Source organism: Mesitornis unicolor, unplaced genomic scaffold (assembly GCF_000695765.1).
Source record: "Mesitornis unicolor isolate BGI_N332 unplaced genomic scaffold, ASM69576v1 scaffold27626, whole genome shotgun sequence".
Taxonomy (NCBI): Eukaryota; Metazoa; Chordata; class Aves; order Mesitornithiformes; family Mesitornithidae; genus Mesitornis; species Mesitornis unicolor.
Window position 1 is genome coordinate 13,882 of NW_010189427.1, and position 19,177 is coordinate 33,058.

The 19,177-nt window shown below is 39.8% G+C and overlaps 1 protein-coding gene across 1 annotated transcript in view; it reads left to right on the forward strand.

Moving 5' to 3' along the window:
* The window catches only part of GPD1L (glycerol-3-phosphate dehydrogenase 1-like), a 23,423-nt gene extending 8,843 nt beyond the window's left edge, over nucleotides 1–14,580 (forward strand). Inside the window, exons 4-8 of the mRNA XM_010186073.1 lie at nucleotides 1,914–2,052; nucleotides 3,225–3,337; nucleotides 10,332–10,565; nucleotides 10,954–11,060; nucleotides 14,342–14,580. Of these exons, the coding sequence (XP_010184375.1) occupies nucleotides 1,914–2,052; nucleotides 3,225–3,337; nucleotides 10,332–10,565; nucleotides 10,954–11,060; nucleotides 14,342–14,438 (690 nt within the window). The 3' untranslated portion in view covers nucleotides 14,439–14,580. The remainder of the gene's footprint in view (nucleotides 1–1,913; nucleotides 2,053–3,224; nucleotides 3,338–10,331; nucleotides 10,566–10,953; nucleotides 11,061–14,341) is intronic.
* The last annotated feature ends 4,597 nt before the right edge of the window (nucleotides 14,581–19,177 follow it).

The following is a 19,177-nucleotide window of genomic DNA, read 5'->3' on the forward strand; positions in this document are numbered from 1 at the left end:
GAATGCATTCTGTTCACCACTTTTGCAGCTTCTTTTTGCATGCTGTTTTCATCAAACTCTTAGATTTAGTGGTCTCATTATGCTCAACACTAATGCTATTAAAGTGGTTTGTGTTAGCTTTGGCAGCTAAAGTGCAGTTCTGCTCTGAAAAATATCATTAGTGGGACATCTTGCTTCTGTGTTTTCTAAATTGCTTGGCATGGTAGCAGTGTGTCATCTTTTAGTCTTTTTTTTTTCCCTTTTTTAAAATAATTTTTTTGACAGTCTAATCTTCAAGCGAGCCTAATGTCTGATAATAAAACGGAATCTTTGGGAGATAAAGACATTTCTCTGCTAGTTAATGTGCGTTTCTCTGAAAACATTTGCAGCTGTGTTGCTTTACATAAGTTCTGATCACTGTTCTCTATGAAAACCTAACAAATCATCATGTCAGTGTAGGGAGAGGAAACTGTGTACAACAGAAATAGATTTGCATTGCCTGGGCATCATTGCTGCCCAGTGGAAATTCCCAGTGGAAATGTTGGAGTCTTGGTTTTTATAGGAGGGAGGGGTGTTGGATTTTTCTCCTGTCATCTTGTGATTCAGTATTGGATTTAACGCTACAATAAGCAGGTGTGCCTTTGTGGCCAAGAAGGCCAATGGCATCCTGGAGTGTATCAGGAGGGGGGTGGTTAGTAGGTCGAGAGAGGTTCTCCTCCCCCTCTACTCTGCCCTGGTGAGACCGCATCTGGAATATTGTGTCCAGTTCTGGGCCCCTCAGTTCAAGAAGGACAGGGAACTGCTGGAGAGAGTCCAGCGTAGGGCTGCAAAGATGATCAACGGAGTGGAGCATCTCCCTTATGCGGAAAGGCTGAGGGAGCTGGGTCTCTTTAGTTTGCAGAAGAGGAGACTGAGGGGAGACCTCATTCATATTTATAAATATTTAAAGGGTGAGTGTCACGAGGATGGAGCCAGGCTCTTCTTGGTGACAAACAATGATAAGACAAGGGGTAACGGACACAAACTGGAACACAGGAGGTTCCACTTAAATTTGAGAAGAAACTTCTCAGTGAGGGTGACAGAGCACTGGAACAGGCTGCCCAGAGAGGTTGTGGAGTCTCCTCCTCTGGAGACATTCAAAACCTGCCTGGATGCCTTCCTGTGCAACCTCATCTAGGTGTTCCTGCTCCGGCAGGGGGATTGGACTAGATGATCTTTTGAGGTCCCTTCCAATCCCTAACGTTCTGTGATTCTGTGTGGCTCTCCTTGACTTTGTCAGAAGGTGCATCTGCCTCATAGAAGAGCTGTGTTTGGTGCTTGAGCCTCTCTGATCTCCTTTCACTTAGATGAATAATTGTTGTGTACATATTTACATTTTTTTAGTTGTTTCTATGTGTGCATGCTTTTCTGTTTATTAATTGCCTGCTTAGGAGGAGGAGCCTTACAGTTGTTTTGTGGGGATGTTTTTTACACCGATACCTCTTCACAAAACAAGTTATTGGGATACCATTTTGTGAGTTGTGGTGCAATTTCAAACCCAAGTGCAGGCCTGATTCACAACTGATGGATTGATGATGCCTCACTGGTTTTAATAAGGATACGCTGAGATTGTGAAGCAGGTGAGATTCTGAACTAGTAAAGCTCAGCAGTTCTTAGAATCAGGGCTTTGATTGAGCATGCAATAAAAACTCTTACCATCATCTGGAGTTTAATCCTAATTATTAAGGTGCTGTGGACTATGAAAAGAAGTCAGATTAGACACGTCACAGGAATAGCAGAAGTTTCACTTGTAGGAGGTTTCTCATCTTTAGTCTGTGTCTGAATAGGCCTTGTTGCAGTTTTATACCCATGGACAAGACTAATTATGATGTGCTTTCTTCTCTGCTGTGTCTAATAAATTACTTTTTAGTAATTCCATTTAATGTTGGCTGCAGGGAATAGATGAAGGCCCGGAGGGACTCAAACTGATCTCTGACATTATTCGAGAGAAGATGGGAATAGACATCAGTGTGCTGATGGGAGCTAACATTGCCAATGAGGTGGCAGCAGAGAAATTCTGTGAAACCACAATAGGTACTGTTCTAAGTAATACAGATGTTTAAAACATGCTCCTGTCCTCACAGTTGCACACCAAACAGCTCAGATTTTATCCTTCTCAACATTAGCAGGCTGTTACCAGACACTGTTTGGTTCTTCTTATTTCAATGTTGAATTTCCTAGAATGTTTACACTTCCAAAAGTACTAGGACAATACTGGGAACAGAGGGAAATGGCGGAGTGCAATTTTACCTAGTCTCACTAGAGATGTGACCTTAGCAGGTGAAATACTAAGCATGCTCTTTATCACCCTCCATATGACAAACTACTTTATTTTATTACTGTGCTTAAACTTTTTCTTCAATCTGCATGACTTTGTATGCATTATATATCTGTATTCCAGCTCAGGTATTATGGTAGCTTTATGCATGTTTGGGTTGGTTTTATTTTTTTTAAGGTGTCAACATCTTATTTTAATTTTTTAAAATAATTAGTTCCCCCAAAAGCTAGACATGGTTTTAGTTCTGTGTTGATGTCTGCACGTTTTTGCAGCACAAAGATGTGCCTGGTCTTGGATTCCTAAGTGTCTAGATAGGCATATGCGTGTGTGTTTACACCTACAGGTAGTCATACATAATAACACAGAGGTCATGGTGGTTTTTTCGGTGTTAATTTTTACAGTTTTTTGTATTTTTAGCTTTGTAACCTCTCATTAACAGCTTTTGCATTGAGCTTATTTTTGAATTGTTGAATTACTTCTTAAGTGCTTAGAAATATTTGTCTGTGGCAACATGCTCCATGAATAAAACATCCTTGACATGGATAGCAGTAGGTATTTTTCTGGAATGCAGGCCTTAAAAATAATTGGTAAAATTGCACCTGCTATATTTTTAATTCACCTTTGGTTTATTATTAAGTGTTCTTTTTAAAGAGAATTATCAAAAAGAGAGACAGTATAGAGAATTAATTGAGAATTGTTACTTAGAATCTGTTGCTAAGCAGACAACAAATTATGAAGAAGTCCAGAGTAACTCAGTGCAGAGCTTTTAAGTGTGGTTTAGGTATGTCCTTAGTCACTTAAAACAGGACTCTCTTTAGGGTGAAGATGTAACAACTCTGCTTTTAAGTATTTTGGCTTGCACAGGAAAGGCTAAATAACACCTAAATAAATTATTCCTTTTTTAGTCTTCCTTTCTCTCTCTCAACAGGCAGCAAAATCTTGGAAAATGGCCTTCTCTTCAAAGAACTCCTGCAGACCCCAAACTTCCGAATCACTGTGGTAGACGATGCAGATACGGTTGAGCTTTGTGGTGCTCTGAAGGTAAGATTAACAGGGTGCAGTTGGTACACTGATGAAACAGTGATCCTTGTAGAAAAAAAGAGGATATTTTAATTTAAAGAATAAAGTTCATTGTGCTTTATATAATATATAAACCTGCTACATAACATTTCTGGAAGAACCATATGGGAAATTAGGGAGCAGCGTGTTCTGAGAATTGGCTTTTAGACCCTTCACTCACCATCTCCCAAGTTCTCTTTCTACATCTTTCACTTAGCTCACACACAGCCATGAAAGAACTGTTCATTTCATCTAACTGGTCAACATATTTCAGATTCGTTTTAGTTCCCTTTTTGCAACAGTGTGTTCACAAAAAGAAAGGGAGAAAGATGTGGGCATTAATCCTTTGTGTCTGTTGACAAAAGTATGCCCCTTTTCTTTGACCTGCACAATGTGCGCACTCTTATGTTTTGTATTTTGTGGACATACACTGCGTAAGGTTCATGTGGGTAACCACATGCAGAAATAACCTGAATAGGAAAAAAGTGGGGGTTGGGCAGTTACTCATCTGGAATTTGGTAACAAAGTTAATGCTGACAGGAAGCAAAGGCTAGGTTAAACATACTGTCATTGCCATTTTTTTCAGGTGAACTTACAGGCCATTTGTGAAAGGATGACATTAGTTGCTTGGCACTCTGGCCAATAGTACTGTAGTTCACATTATCATATCTGTTATGGAAGCATTTCTGATGGGTGCAGTGGTTTAGTAGATAATTTGGCCTACTATTTTTTTATGTTTTGGATGATTATTTGTATTGCTTTGTTTTCTGTGTTGAAATTATGTGTAAGCGGCACCATCCACTTGCAAAACTACCACACCAATGAATGGTGCCTTTAAGCTAAGGAGTTCTGATTCCTGCTTAGTGGAAAGTAGATCGATAGCTGTAATAACAATGTTTGCATACTGGTTTTCTTGATAATTCTGTCTTGAGAGCTGTCATACTGGAAGTCCTGAAAAGGAGCAGGTCATGGATCTGTGGCTAATGGGATACACTTTGGTGTAACATGCTTTGGAATTACTGTATTTATAGCAATTTCTCAATATTGTGGAGCTCTTAATTTGGCTCCACAGCCGTTGCATTCAAATGCTGTGGTGCCGTGGGAGGTTCGCAGGAAACAAATCCCCGTGTATAGACCCATGAAATTAGTCAGAATGTTTTACAGATTTATTTTTCTTGGAAATCTGCTCAGCCTGATGTTTTCTGGCTAGCTTAAATTCCTGTTTGATGGAGGAGTTCTGTCCCAGGTAATTTTTATTCCCGACAAATCTCGTGAAAGGTGGCTAGAGATGAGTGTGCCCACCAAACTGAGCAGCTGGTCAGCACTCAGATTCCACTCTTACAGGTCCAAGTCAGGCAAGATACCAGTATCTCTTTGGAAGTGCAGAAGAATTTAAATAAGTTGCTGTTCTTGACCTGGAAAGATACTGAGGTGAAACTTGTGTGTTTTCTTTGTAGTCTTGTTTTGTTCCTCCCTCGTGCTTCATTATTCATCAGGCATCTTGCAGACTGAACTCTCTAGTTGCATTTCCAAAAATCTGTATATATTCTGTGTGCTCTGTGGGTTTGGTTGCAGTATATTTTGCTGACTGAGTTGAGACTTCCAAAGAAATGCGTGGTATGAGCTCTAAACAAAAAGAGAATTAAGGATAGATGGACTTGTTTAAAAATACTATGGATTTCTTGCCTGCTTAAAAGGCAAGAACTGGTATAAAGTGGCATGGATCAGTCATGCTAGTTTGGGTGATGTTTTTTAAGCATACAACTCTTCCTTAATCTCAAAGAAAATTTTATTAAAATCATATTTTTAAAAGTAATTTTTCATTTAAAACCTTTTCTAGTTTAATCCTAAATCTTGTGCTGACAGCATGTAAATAATTTCTTGCACTGTTTTTAGCTTGAACATTGCAAGATTTTATTAATATATTTGGAACATGTACGCCTCTGAAAGAAAATGAAAAAGCTAACATTAAATAGTTGGTTATGTTTTCATTGTCTGTGCAAAGCAAAATGCCAATCTCAGATGTGAATAGTGAAATGTAATCTTGAGCTTTGTTTCTTAGAAGTTGTACATTATTATTATTATTATTATTATTGTTTGCTAAAGGTAATAACAAGCACTTTGATTTTTTTTTATGATCAATCAGATAATATTTTTAATTGAAAAATGTGACAAATAAGCATCTTTTCATGTGATTGTTTTTAGGGAAAAATCTAAAGTGTAGCTTCTGTCAGCTGACGGTTACTTTATTAAACTTGGAAAGTTACTTTATGAGAACAGTAAAAATAAGCACTACTTAAGTTGCTGGAAGAAGCGAATTCCTGTTTCAGAAGATGTCAGTGTCTTGTGTGAAGAGAGAGATATAAAAAAAGGTTCTCCTCTCTTTCTGAAGTAGTGGCAATTGAAAATGCCAACGGCGTCAGTGGAAACTACAGCTTAGAGGACAGAAGTACGCAGGCACACATGCCAGTCCAGACTGTCTTTTTGGATGTGGAAATAGTAAAGGCAATTCCTGTGCTGGTATTTAAAGGATGAGAAATAGTACACTACTAGAAATAGTATATTCACCAGCTTCTGCGTTTTTCTATAAATACCAGCTTGGGAAAAGGAGATTTTTCTGGTATTTTTGGCATAACAGACTAGATCTTGTTAAAGTCTATACTTACCTTGCTTTATATTTCTGCAAGCCTTTCAAAACTGGGAAGATATTCAATGTGGATGGTTGCCTAAAGGTTGAGGAAAAAATACAGAAGGCTAACAGAGAGTGCTCTGAGCACAGCTTTCCCTTACAGTAATGATAATTTGGGCTTAGAAATTTGTTCCCTGAAGCATATTTGAATTCAGATGGTAATAATAGGTATTGCAGCTGAGTGATCATGAAAGAACATGTGCTTGATTGCTATTTATATATGTATATATTTATTGAATATCCACTTTATTTGCTGTATTTATTTCTTGTGGCAATGGGCTGATGGAGATGGACTGAAGTATAAAAATCGGTGCAGTGAAACTGCAGTCTTGTGTCAGCTTGGAGACTGCCTGAATAGGCAATTGCAGTCACTTTACAAAACCTGAAGATACTGAGGAAAAGCAGCTCTCTACAGTAACAAAAAGTGCTTGGCACGTTCTTCTCTAGCAGGATATTTTTCCTTTGAGGAGCGAAGCACATTTATTTGTTGCCCTTTTCTAAGGGTTGACATCAGAAGCAAACAAACTTAGATCTGGATAGTTCAGTTTCAAGGTGTCCTTTTGGCTTTATGGGCAGCCTGACCCAGGGCCACCTACAAGTTCTAGCTGCCATTTGCCAGACCGTGAAGGGGCCTTCCTAGGAAGCACTTACAGGTTATGACACCAGTATAAGAGTAGTATGTGCAGCTGTGCATACATAGGGATGTTCTTCTGGATGCTGATGGATGTGATGCTGCAGAATAGCACAGACTCGAGGTTATCACCTCTGAGGTGTCCTTAGAGACCTTTGAGGTGTTACAATCAAGCAGCACAGATACGAGGCAAGACTGAGCTGGTCTATGAACCTAGCAGCGTACTTGAGAAGCACTACAAACATTGGTAGCTGTATTTTTGGGTGTAAACTACTGGAATCATCCACTGAAGCAGTGGCAAGGATGAGCGTGAGAGAAGAAGTGAGAATCTAATCTGTGGACTTGGCAAAATGGCCATGCTCCAGCTGCCTGATGTATTTGTTCAAGAATCTGAAGAGTTAAACTCCCTCAAATGGCAGCAGCCAAGGACCAAGAGAGGAGTGACAGTGACTGTAGGAAGGAGACAGAGCAGCAGCTGTGGTTGCCTTTCAGGTTGCTTCAGGCCCATTTCTAAATTTTATGGCTCCAGCTTAGCCTTAAGCAAAGAAATAAGTATAATGATGATTTATTGTTTGGCAGGTAATGTAAGCCAGCATTATTCCTCACAAAAGTGGTTCTGCACAGTGTGTTTATTGCAGTCACTGTTGGATAGGCAGTCTGGGTGCTGTAGAAGTTGATTGTGGCAATTACTCTTTCCTGAGATTAGGTGGAAATGAAATCCATTATTTACGTTCCAGTTTGCCAGGAGCAAGCCAGCAGTTTAAGCTTAACCTCTCTGACAATTCCGCTGATGCTGTCTTTGATTTGTTGAGTCTTCATTTGACCTCTCTCAGCCATGGTGTGAAGCAAGGAGCTTCTCCAAGTTCCTGTGAAAGCAGAAGGGAAAGCAGGCTGTGCTGTGACACAACCTCCAAGGAAGGCAGATGGCTCAGGTGAATTAACATTTCTGCTTACTTCTCTAATGATCCATTTAATTATGGAGAGGTGATGGTTGCCTCAGGAATGGCCTCTGAAGGGGTCCTCATGAGCACTCCACAAACTTACTGTAAACAGAGTAGGACTGTAATTTGGGTATTTCTGAGCACTGACTGTGTAGGAGAACTATCTGTCAGCAAAGTCTGCAGACTTGTTAGCTTTGGTTTCTTGTTCATCTGTTGACCTTGCACTTGTCATCTCTGGCATGTTTGCAGCAGGTCATACGCAAGTAAAAGACATTTTCCTCCTTTGCTCTGACACATACTGTGAGCACTGCCTGGCATCAGTATTTCTTTTCTGGCCTATAGCTTCACCATCCCCCTGATGAAATGACTGAGTCCAGTCCTTGCTCATGTTCTAGAATAACTAGGACAGACTAACACCAGCTTCTGGATACCACATCAGCTAAAGACTTGCCTGTTAGTGCAAAGTATTTTAGTAGCTTAGAGCCATATGCAGCATAAAAACACCCTGTGCATCCTGCTTACAGGATGTGTGCTTGAATGTAAAAAGCTGTTGATGCCAAGATAGGGGAAATGTGTTTGCTCAAGCATGAAGCGGTTTTGAGAGCTCTGAATCCCCCAGGCCAAGAGGAACACTGTGTTGTAGTAATTTCGGGGTTGTTGTGACAGTATTTTTGAACCTTTGGAACAGCAGGTTTGTCTGCAGGCTAAAGTCAGCCTTTCTTCTTGGGCTGTCAGACTGCCCCCCCATGTTGTGTATGCAAATACAGTCAGCCTTTGAGCTCACGGAAATGTGGGCTGTCTCCTCTTACACCTATGTATAACCATTGCATTTGCAGGAACTCTTCTAGGGCTTTGGCAGTGGCAGTGTTCAGGGTGAACCATATCAGATACAGAAAGATGTTTTGGCCAGATAAATAATGTGATTGTCCCTTTCCCCAGGTCTGCTTCTCAGAGGATCGCTATAGTGCCAGCGTCATTAGGCTTTTGAGTGTTAATTTGTGTTTTATGTATCTTCCTGGAACAAATTCAGCTTGGTGCCTACACCCAGAGATTTCAAGTACGAAGCTGCCCGTCTTGGTCTTGTTTTGGACAGAAAGATGGCTCAGTCTCAAGTTTTGTTGAGATTGTTTTGTTTTTAAAAGGAGTGGTTCGTCTTTCAGTAAGGAAGGTGTAACTTTCAATGTGGTATAATTCAGTTCTCTACAGTATATTAGACAAGAGAGAGTTTTCATAGATTCTTCAAGGATTTAAATGAAACCAGATGATACAATTAATAGTTGTGGCCTGAGGGTTATGTAGACCAGGGTATGTTTCCTAGTGTGGGTGTGTGTGCTAGAGCAGAATCAGTTGTCTTGTTTCCTCATTATTTGCACACTGTTTAAGAACATACAATGGGGATGTTGTACAAACATTGCAAAAGGTAAAAATAGACAAGAAAATACCACAGGCCAGTCATACTGGGAATTATGATCAGGTAGGCTGCTTTGAAGTGGAAAGCAAAGTCAAAGCAGGCAGAGTTGGAGGGAAGGGGAAGCTTTAGTGTTGGAGATGATCTAAAGCACCAGCTTTAAAAGTCTGATCGCCTTTGTCTGCTTCAGGTCTGATGCTGAGATCTGCCTGCAATTTTAAGGTCACCTTTAGACCTCAGCTGGCTGCTCAAAGAGCAATGAATCATCCTCTGACCTCATTTGATTGAGAGTTGCCACCCAGCACTGCAGCTGCCTGCAGGTTTTGGTTCTTACCGTTCAAAAACCAAAACACAGCCAGTTGTTAATCGGGTTGTTGCTTTCATTAGCAACTTCTGACTGTTGCTGTTTCTTCAGCAACAGTTGAAGTTGGTTTGGTCCTTTGGGTTTTTTTTCCCTGCATCAGATGCTACCTTAGGTATCATAATGTTGGTTCTCCTGTGGTTTCTGTTGAGGTCACTACTTCTGCTGCTGCATGCAGAAAGGTATTACTACATCTGTTGTTTCCTTGCTTTATCAATACATCAGAATGCTGTCTCTTTTGGAGTGTTTTGTTTTTAGGTAGGGTTAGAGTTTTGGGGGTTTTGTTTGGGTTTTTTTGGTAGGAGCAAAGAAAACAACCCATTTTTTTGTTTAGGAAAAGTCTTCCTGTGTCATGAGCCTTCTGGGAATCCTTGATTAACTATTACTGTTATAGGAGCTCTGCATACTTAAAAGGGCTGAATACTATTAGCTTGGCTGAATTTTGTCCCTTAGCATATCAGCATGGGAGTCAGTAAATGTTCCTTAGATTCAGTATTACTTCAATCATAAAGAACATATGGATAAAAGGGCTGTGGGATGTCAGTCTAACTTTACCCCTACCTCAGGGCAGGAAAAGCTCAATCTAGATAAAACCTTGTCTGGGTGTAGTGCAACCTGTTTGTTCTTAAAGACAGTCAATAATAATAGCTCCATAGCCTCTGCGGCAACTTGTTCCAGAGCTTCAACTATGCTTTTATCATTGGAAATACTTAGTAATGTAAGACTTGTTTGAGTTTTTTTTAATGTGTTTTGGGTTTTTTTTAAAGGTTATCCCACAGACCAAAATCCCAAAACAAACAAACAAAACCCCAAACAACAACCAAGTATTGCACCAATAAAGTGTTTGCAGTTCTCAAGGACATCTGCACTCTGTCTTTTGGTGTCTCCTAGGATTCTATAAGCAATAATTGACTCATTTCTCATTTGTTTTTTCTCTTCTCATTAGAATATAGTGGCAGTAGGAGCTGGCTTCTGTGATGGCCTTTGCTGCGGTGACAACACCAAAGCTGCTGTTATTCGCCTTGGCCTGATGGAGATGATTGCCTTTGCCAGAATTTTTTGCAAAGGACAGGTTTCGACTGCCACTTTCCTGGAGAGCTGTGGAGTCGCTGATCTCATCACGACATGTTACGGTGGCCGGAATCGACGTGTAGCAGAAGCGTTCGTTAAAACCGGGAAGGTACCTTACTCACTAGGGGAAATCTGTACTAGTACTCACTAGCACAGTTATCTGAGACATGCTAGCTGTGCTGAGCCGAGGACCTTTGTCTCATTTTTGAGTGTGGTACAGGACTAGAATGAGTGTAAAGATCTTAAAAAGGAGTGATGATTTAAAAAAAAAAAAAAAGCTGGAGAGATAAAATGTTGGGAGATGCAGATTTAAGAAGGAGAGTATTTACAAACAAGAATATAGGAAAATATTATATATACTCACTCAAGGTCATTATTGAGAAAGGAAAAACCCTCAGTAACTTTTTTTTTTGCATCAGGATGGTGTTGTCAGGCTTATGAAAACTTTAACATAGCTCTCCATTTCTTCTCCCCCACCCCCTTACTCTGTTGTTTAGTCTATTGAAGAATTGGAGAAAGAAATGTTGAATGGTCAGAAACTGCAAGGACCACAGACTTCTGCAGAAGTGTACCGCATCCTCAAACAGAAAGGAATGCTGGAAAAGTAAGTAAGAACAGATAAGGCAAGTTCCACATACCCCTTTTTTATCTCCATAATCCTTTCTGTATATTTGGTGTTGATATTTTCATGAAGCTAATAGCCAAAAAGATAATCATTGTAATAGGAGTAGCTTAATCCCCAGTTAAAATCACAGAGAGAAGTGAATAGAACCCCAAAATGATATTGCTGTAGATAGAGCTAATAGTGTGACGTTAAATTTGTGAATGCCCTTCCGTTTGCAGAATGTATTATTGCCTTCTGCTATCACAGAAAAGCACAGCGAGTGTGTTTTAACATGTGAAAAGAATAAAATACATGAAAATAGAAGCTGGGCTTCCTAAATCGACTTGTGAAGAGGCTCAACAGCTCATTTCACTGTAGTAAAATCATTACTTTTCTCCAAGGAGAGGAGCTTTGTTATTAAGGACCTGTATAGGTGATCATCTGAACAGAGTGGCTGCTTCTATCCACATGGATTCTAGCTTAGATACCGCAGATCTCTTCCCTAATGTGACTTCCAGTTTGCTGTAGGATAAAACCTGCCATCTGCTTGTGTAGGTCTGGGTTTGTTTGTGGTATGAAATGAAGCAGGCTGTCCTGGCTTGTTCATTTGTATTCAAGTCAGAGCACGTGTGATTCCTAAAGCCACACACACAGTTGTCTCCTTACGAGATTAAGGGATGCATCTCTCTGTTCCTGTTTGTAGAGGAGACAAAATTAGAAAATAAATGACTGCCAGTCAGAAGACCAAACCTTGTTATTTGTTTTTTCCAAAACAGTTTTTAAAGTCTGGTTTTAACAGATCAGCTGCATTAAAATACTTATTTTTTTAACACTGTCTTTGGATGTAAGGCACCTAGGTCTGTCTCTGCAGTGTACAGTAATTAAGCTAGCTGCAGAAAGAAATCTAATTAAAATGTTGGCTTCATTCTTTGCTGTTCATGATGCCATAAATGGGACAGGATGCTGTGTTGGGGATTTTTTGTTGGTTGATCGGTTTTTTTCCCTGTTCTATCTTAAAACAAATAGAGTGCATTATAGAAGACTTCATACTGTGTTTTTAAGATATGAAAGATAGGAAAACAGAGAGTTGCTAATTTCTGTTTGGTGTACCAACATGTATGTGTCAGTTCTTCATAAAAAGTCTCATTCAACAAGACTTTTGAAAACAACTTTCAAAGTGTTTTTTGAAAACTTTGCTGCCTCAGATTTGAAATACAAGATATAGTAAAACAGCCATGGTTTCAAAGTGAAGAGGTAAGAGTAAAATATCGTACTCTCATGCTACAAAAAGAGTTCCAAGGCTACATAGAAATATGCAAAAGTTCAGCAGAAGAGCCTTGGTAGCAGGGTTGATGCCTATTGACATCTACAGTGCAATTCATCTTTTCATTCAGCAGTTGTAGAACCAGCCCTCTTAATGTGTCCAGGCATAAGACGCGTTTGGAGTTTGCTGGCCCTGAGCCTGCAGTCAGCCTTGGTTCTGCTTTCCCCACATGAAGTGTGGCAGACCTGTGCTCAGCAGAGTGACGTTCTCTGTGATAACCAGCAAGATTTAGATATCAAGATATGGTTTGTAGTAGTGGTACTTCTTCACTGAGAAGTAACTGCCAGTACTGGATCTAAAGCTGTGTGGAACTTGCTTTCGGTTGTTCTGTGGCTGCCTCTAGTAAAGTCTCGCATAGTCACAACAGATTTTATTTTAGTGCCTACACTGAAGTTTTTACAGTAAAAGCAAATTCAGCCCCCTCCAGCCCCATGTGTTATACAAAGTGAGTGGTAAGTAAGGCTTGTCAATGCGAAAGTCTGTGTAAATGTTTTTCTGCATATCTCCTAGTAAGGATTTTGCAATCTAAACAGCGTAGCATTGGATTTGAAAAAGCAGCTATGTGGCTATGTGCTAATTTTGGTTCCACTGATGAAATAAAACCAAAAATCAAGTCACTTGGATTGATCCAAAATAGTTTTTGTTATTGCTGCTATTTTTGTCTTGTTCTCCACAAAAATAAACCAAAAGAAATGCACATGCACTTTGTAGCAAGCCATTAAAACGTTTCAGACAAAACTGAAATTCTACATTTTGAATTGAGCACTTGCAATAAAAGCCATAGAAATGATGGACTAAATTCACAAGCCCGTCCATTTCCCCACTTTTTTCCCCAATAATGCAGAATTGCATTCAGCCAAGTCCAAATCCTGTATCTACCCCTGTTACCATGCTGTCATGGTACTGCTGAATGGCTCATGGCTTCTCCTGTGCCCTCTGGCTGTGGTGACACTCAAGTTTCTTCAGTATAACCCATGGTAGCAGAATGTATGGACAAGCAAATAGAGCGCCCAGTACTGATTGAGGTTTCTGCTCAGTGTTGCATTTGTGTATTACATTTGAAGATTTAGAGTGACTGATGGGACCACTTTTCCTGAGGAGAAAGTCTCACTGCAGATGTATTCTGAATCACTCCGAAATTAACTATTTCACCATCTCCAATGCTCCTTATTTTTTATTTCAGTCAAAATAACATAGTGTGTTTGGTCCAAATGTACCAATATAAAACGCCACGCTGAAATGGGATACTTCTTTTGGTGAACAGATAATTAATACCTAAAATTCACCAGGCTCTGTATGAAAATGGGTCTTGTCTGGCTGTCACTGTCCAGGATGAAAAGAAAGCAAATAGAAATTTCTGTAAAGCACCTTGGCTGTAACAAGCCTTCACATTGTCAGAGAAGTCTGAATAACTAGGGAGTGTTGAAAATGTGATGAATTTAAAAAGGGAAAAAAGAAGAGATAGAATTTAGAGTTTGAGAATCCACATTTAATTTTGGACTCTTACTTAAAAAACTTGACCTTCAATTTCTTCTTGGGTCTCTTTGTGTATATTCTGCAATTACATTATCAAATTATTACTCAGAGATAATGCATAACTGATGTGCCAGTCTTCCTTTTTTTGCCATAGATGAGCACTGCTATAAGAATGTCAAGGAAAGATGTGAGTGTTTTTAATTTTTTAATTTTTTAGATCTCTTAATGGTTGTGCCATACATAATGAATGTTGCAGGATCCATTATAGCTAACTGGGCTTCTGAGAGTGACTCATTTTAGAGGCATGTAGGTTCTGTATTTATCCAATGCTTTTCAGCCCAGTGTCAGCGCTTGAAAAATACTAAAAGAAATTGATTTTTCAGTCTCTCTCTCTTCCCTCTCTTCCCATTTTATGTCTTTGATTTAAAATGTTACAGAATAAACTTACACCACATTTGCTTTCCACACCCTATTTCCTCAGGTTCCCACTATTCACTGCCGTGTATCAAATCTGCTATGAAGGGAAGCCTGTCAGAGAGATGATATCCTGCCTTCAGAGTCATCCAGAGCATATATAAAACCAATCAGGCCATTGTCGTACTGCTGCAGCTTTCTGCCTTTCGAGTTTCTATTCGGGTTCAAGTGGATGTATCATTAAGCTTCGTTCAAAGCTGCTCACTAGGCAACAGTAGCAACACGAATGTCTCTGAATGGGTATTGACATAGCATGCAGTGTTGGCTTGGTGATTGTCGTTTTACTGGCTAAAATACAACTCTTTTAATACATGCAATGCAAAAGTTGCACTACGTATCTAGTGCATATACACAAGTGTACTTTGTGTGTGTTCCTACGCCATAAAACACAATGTTTTGTTGTCTCTTATTAAGGCCTAGTCCAAAATCTACTGGGCACCATGGGAAGAATCCCTACTGAATCAAACCTGTAACCTTGAATATTAGGAGTCTTTCCATTAGAACTTGGTTTTATTCTACATACACATTGAAATGTTAACATTTTGCATGTCTATGATTATATTAATTTAAGCAATATTAATGCGAAACAAGTGGTAGCAGTTATTCAGGGGGCTACAGGGATATTTTAATCAACTCTGGTGACGAATGTTTTGATTTTTGAAAGTCTGTAACTGTCAGACTATTTTAAACCCAATTTCTAAGTGAATTTAAAGTTTTTAATTACACTGTTTTAAAGGGAATATGCTAGAGGGGGATCATTACCTCCCCTTCAGTTTTTTAATCCTTGCATTTTTGTATTTCTCCGTTTCTCCCTTGCCATTCCCAGGTGTTAGGCTCTTCTAGAATCCCATTCCCTCGAACAAGTGGGAGATGCTGACCTGAGGATTCTGAATCCTGGAGCCTGGGGTTCATTTTAGTGTTGAATCTGTGGCCGTTCATCACTGGTACAGTTTGGTGGGTGGGGAAGGATACTCTTGGGGTATCCACTGCTCAACATCGTGATGCTCTGTTCCTAGCTCAACCACCAGCTACAAGGTGTTGCACTCCACACAACACTCCAAGGAAAGTTTGTGGAAATCCCTGGTTAATCATGCTTGTGTTGTCAGAAGGGTTCTTAAGCGCCAGTACGCCAACTACCTTCATTTCAGTGCCTGCCAGTGACTGACTTGTCCACTGGACTGCAGTCCTGCACCAGCCGCCTCAGCGAAATGAATTCTGAAGTGAATCTTTCTCTGTACCAAACTTTAATGAGTGCTGGATCGAGTCCTTTATGACCAATCTCCCAGAAAGCTTCTCAAAGGCATCTGTCTCTTTCATTCCCCAGGTATCTCAGCCAGGTTTTTCAGGCACCTTTGCTTTATCAGGGAGGTTAACTTGATATATTATTGGATTTTTTTTTTATTTTATCGAGTTTAGTGGTTTGGATTATGGATTGGCTTGGTTGGGGTTGTTTTTTAAGAAGGTTGATGGTAGAAAAGATAGATAAATGAAACCTGTCTTGGTTTTCTTGTATACTAAACTGTAATATTTTGGGGGTAATACATATACTAGGTACATAAAGAGTGGACTCATTCTTGCAGCCGGGAGACAAGGGTTAGCACTGTGATTTACAGAGCTCAACAGAAATGCCCAGCCACTCTGCATATCCACTCCAAACCCCTGAGCAGTGTCAGAACTGTTGTGCACTGGTCTCAGTGATGTTTTTGTTGTGCACTGGTCTCAGTGATGTTTTTAGACCAGGAATCGTGAGCACAAACCCGTCCTGAAGCTTTCAGTTGTCATTCAAAACTTGCTAAAACAAAGCGGGATGCCTGGGAATAATTGTCATACTTAAGGATCCTGGTTTACTCTGAAATAGGCAAGCAATGAGGCAGCTTAGTATAGACAAAGCTCCTTTAATGTTTTGCATTAATTTTTGGAAGATCTCGTGAATGTCATCAGATATTCAGGGATGTGAAAAGTTATTTTGCCTTATTTCTGATTTAGTGCTAAATATAACAGATGGCTGTTCAGTTAGATAGAAGTGAAGTAACATCAGATGCTTGTGGCAGTTGAGGAAGTGGCTGGTAGAGCTGTCTTGGAGTAAGCGCTCTGCTTAGGCAATTGAAAGGATGTGTGAAGATTGGAAGCACTGTTACACTAACGCACACTTGGAGCATACACTCCTTATTACTGCGTAACTTTCAGTGTGTCTGCTTATGCTTTGTGTTGGTTTTTTTTTTAATACCAAGCTGATTTGCTTTGCCTTTATATGTGTATATATTCATATATATAAAAGACCTTTTTTTTTATGTCCAGTATGTAGAGAGTAGCATTTTGTAAGATACATAAAGGGCTATATGAGCTAAATGTGGTAAATTAATATATATATTTTAAGATTATTTCTTTATTATTTCAATACTGGTTCTACCACTGAAACCCCAAAATCTTCATGGTTCTTGTTTTTTACAGAAGCCCTTTCTAAGGCAAATCCAGAGAAAAGGTTTTAATGGCTTTCCTCCAGTCTGTAATAGTGTTCTTGTTCTTTTCAGACAAAAACTGAGGTTTCAGTAACTAAAATAATTTATTTCAATTTCTGTACCTACTTCACCATTTGTGTTTGCTTTTCAGTGCTTGAGAACATTCAGCTTGGCACTAGATATTTTTTCCCCACTAATATTTACTGCTCATTAAAAGACTGTGATCTGATACTGGCACTGAATGATTAGAAGCCTGTTCTACAAACAAACTGTTTTGCCTAGTACTGAGATACTCTTACTGAAAACATTAACCCTTGTGTAAGTTTTTTGCATACAAGACCATCAATTTGTAACTAATTCTTGATTTACGAACATTAATTACTAAGGAAGGCGTTATCCTCTAATGATACATACTCAGTTTGCCCTAGACATGTGTACCAATTTTTATTTGAAGATTGTGAATGTATATCCATTTGAAGAGTTAGTACAAATAAACATTTTTGTCTTGGGAATCACTTTGGTTTCTGTTGTCTCATTTTACACAGCTTGCAATTAATATTTTATTCACATGATGGATGCAGGGGTTTATGGATATGGTATGTACTGATAGCAGATATGAGATTGCCATGCAAGAACTTACATTTTAAAAAGAGCTGTTTGATATCCAGATGTCAGCAGTTTCATTTCTGTCCATTAGTGAAACGATTTCAGTGAAATGGTGTCTGGCTTGTGAAACAGGTTCTTGTTTTCAGCTCCTTGAGTTGCTGTGTGAGCCACTGGAGGGCACTGGTGGGTAAGTGACCAATTCTGCCTGCTCTGCCGTTACTTTTCTTCCCGTTTATTTCTTTGTCTCCTTAGGTTCCTGTATGACTGCAACTGTCTTACACTGTGATCCTTGTATTTGGAGATGGCTGTAGTTAAGCACCAGATGCATGTGGTGTAGATCCACTGGAACAGCCACTGCCTCAGCTTTTGGTCAATACAGTCTGTGTGATTTTTCAGCATCATCGCTTGGGTTGCTGTAATGTGCATCCAGCAGTGCTTGTTCCTGTTGCATTTTCAAGTTGCAAGAGCCTAGAAAATTATGAAAGCAGATCAGCAAAAGGAGTGGGAGATGTGACAAGTATTTAACCAGGGAAAGTAAGGTCTGCTACTTCGTTGTGGGGCACTACACTACAGGTACGGGTTTTTCTGTGAATAGAATAATGCACTGAAAGCCTCTAAGTATTTCATAAAAATGAGAGCAATGTCCTAATTCCTCATGTACCAATGGGGATACTAAGACAGGTAAAGGTGGTTGCCCAGCAAACTTGTGACTGGATGCATTTTATTCCTAATTTTAAGCCAGAGTTTCAGCCACTGGGTCATTTCTCTTTGTACTTTTAGCTCAAAACTGTGTTTATTTTAAGGGTTCATTAAATCAACTACAGAATAAATCTGTAGGTATCTGAAACTTACCACCCAGAGGGCCTTTAATTCTCGTACGTCTGAGTCAACAGGAAAGGGAAAACCATCAGAAGAGAATTAGGATGGATACAATGTTTTCATATGGGCATTATCTTCTGAAGAGGTGGTGCTTTCTCACTAGATCAGTGCTCAGAGGCTGGCTGGCATTGATCATCTGACTGTAAATAACACCCAGGCTGGCCCTGAGATACAGGGAACATGGCAGACAATAAGTCAGTCTCCAGTGGCCTGTGCTGATGGTTCTTGACAATGCTCCCACCCTGGACTTCGTTGTAAGGCTGAAGTTGTGTGAGTGAAGCGCAGAGATACCACAGGGGCTGGTTCACACTGAAATAAAATGTTGTCCCACAACTTCATATTGTTAGAAAGTGTGAAACTGTTTCCTTTCTGCCTGTCTTCTGGCCGCATGGAGTTTTCTCCACTGATTCGCCATGAACTGATAGAAATCTGAGCACTAAAAGGTAACACTTCTATTTTGAATAATGGATGAGAAGAGTATCTGCCTTCAATCCCAGCATGTGCAAAGGAGAGGTGTTTGGCATTCAGATTAAATGAAACAGAGTTCTCTTATCAGTCTGTTCTAACTTGATTTCAGATTCCTGCCAATATGCTTTGGGCAGGGACTTTCAGATACTCCCGATCTATCAGTCTAGTCCTGCTCTTACTGAAAGCAATGGCAGAACTGGATTTTAAGAGAGGAACAGTAGGGTGACGCCTGACAGAGTGGTATCTCTGCCGAGAGTTTCCCATGTCTAAATTGAGTTTTCCTATTTCACAGAATCACAGAATATTAGGTGTTGGAAGGGACCTCGAAAGATCATCCAGTCCAAGCCCCCTGCCAGAGCAGGATCACCTAGACTAGGTTGCAGAGGAACGTGTCCAGGTGGGTTTTGAATGTCTCCAGAGAAGGAGACTCC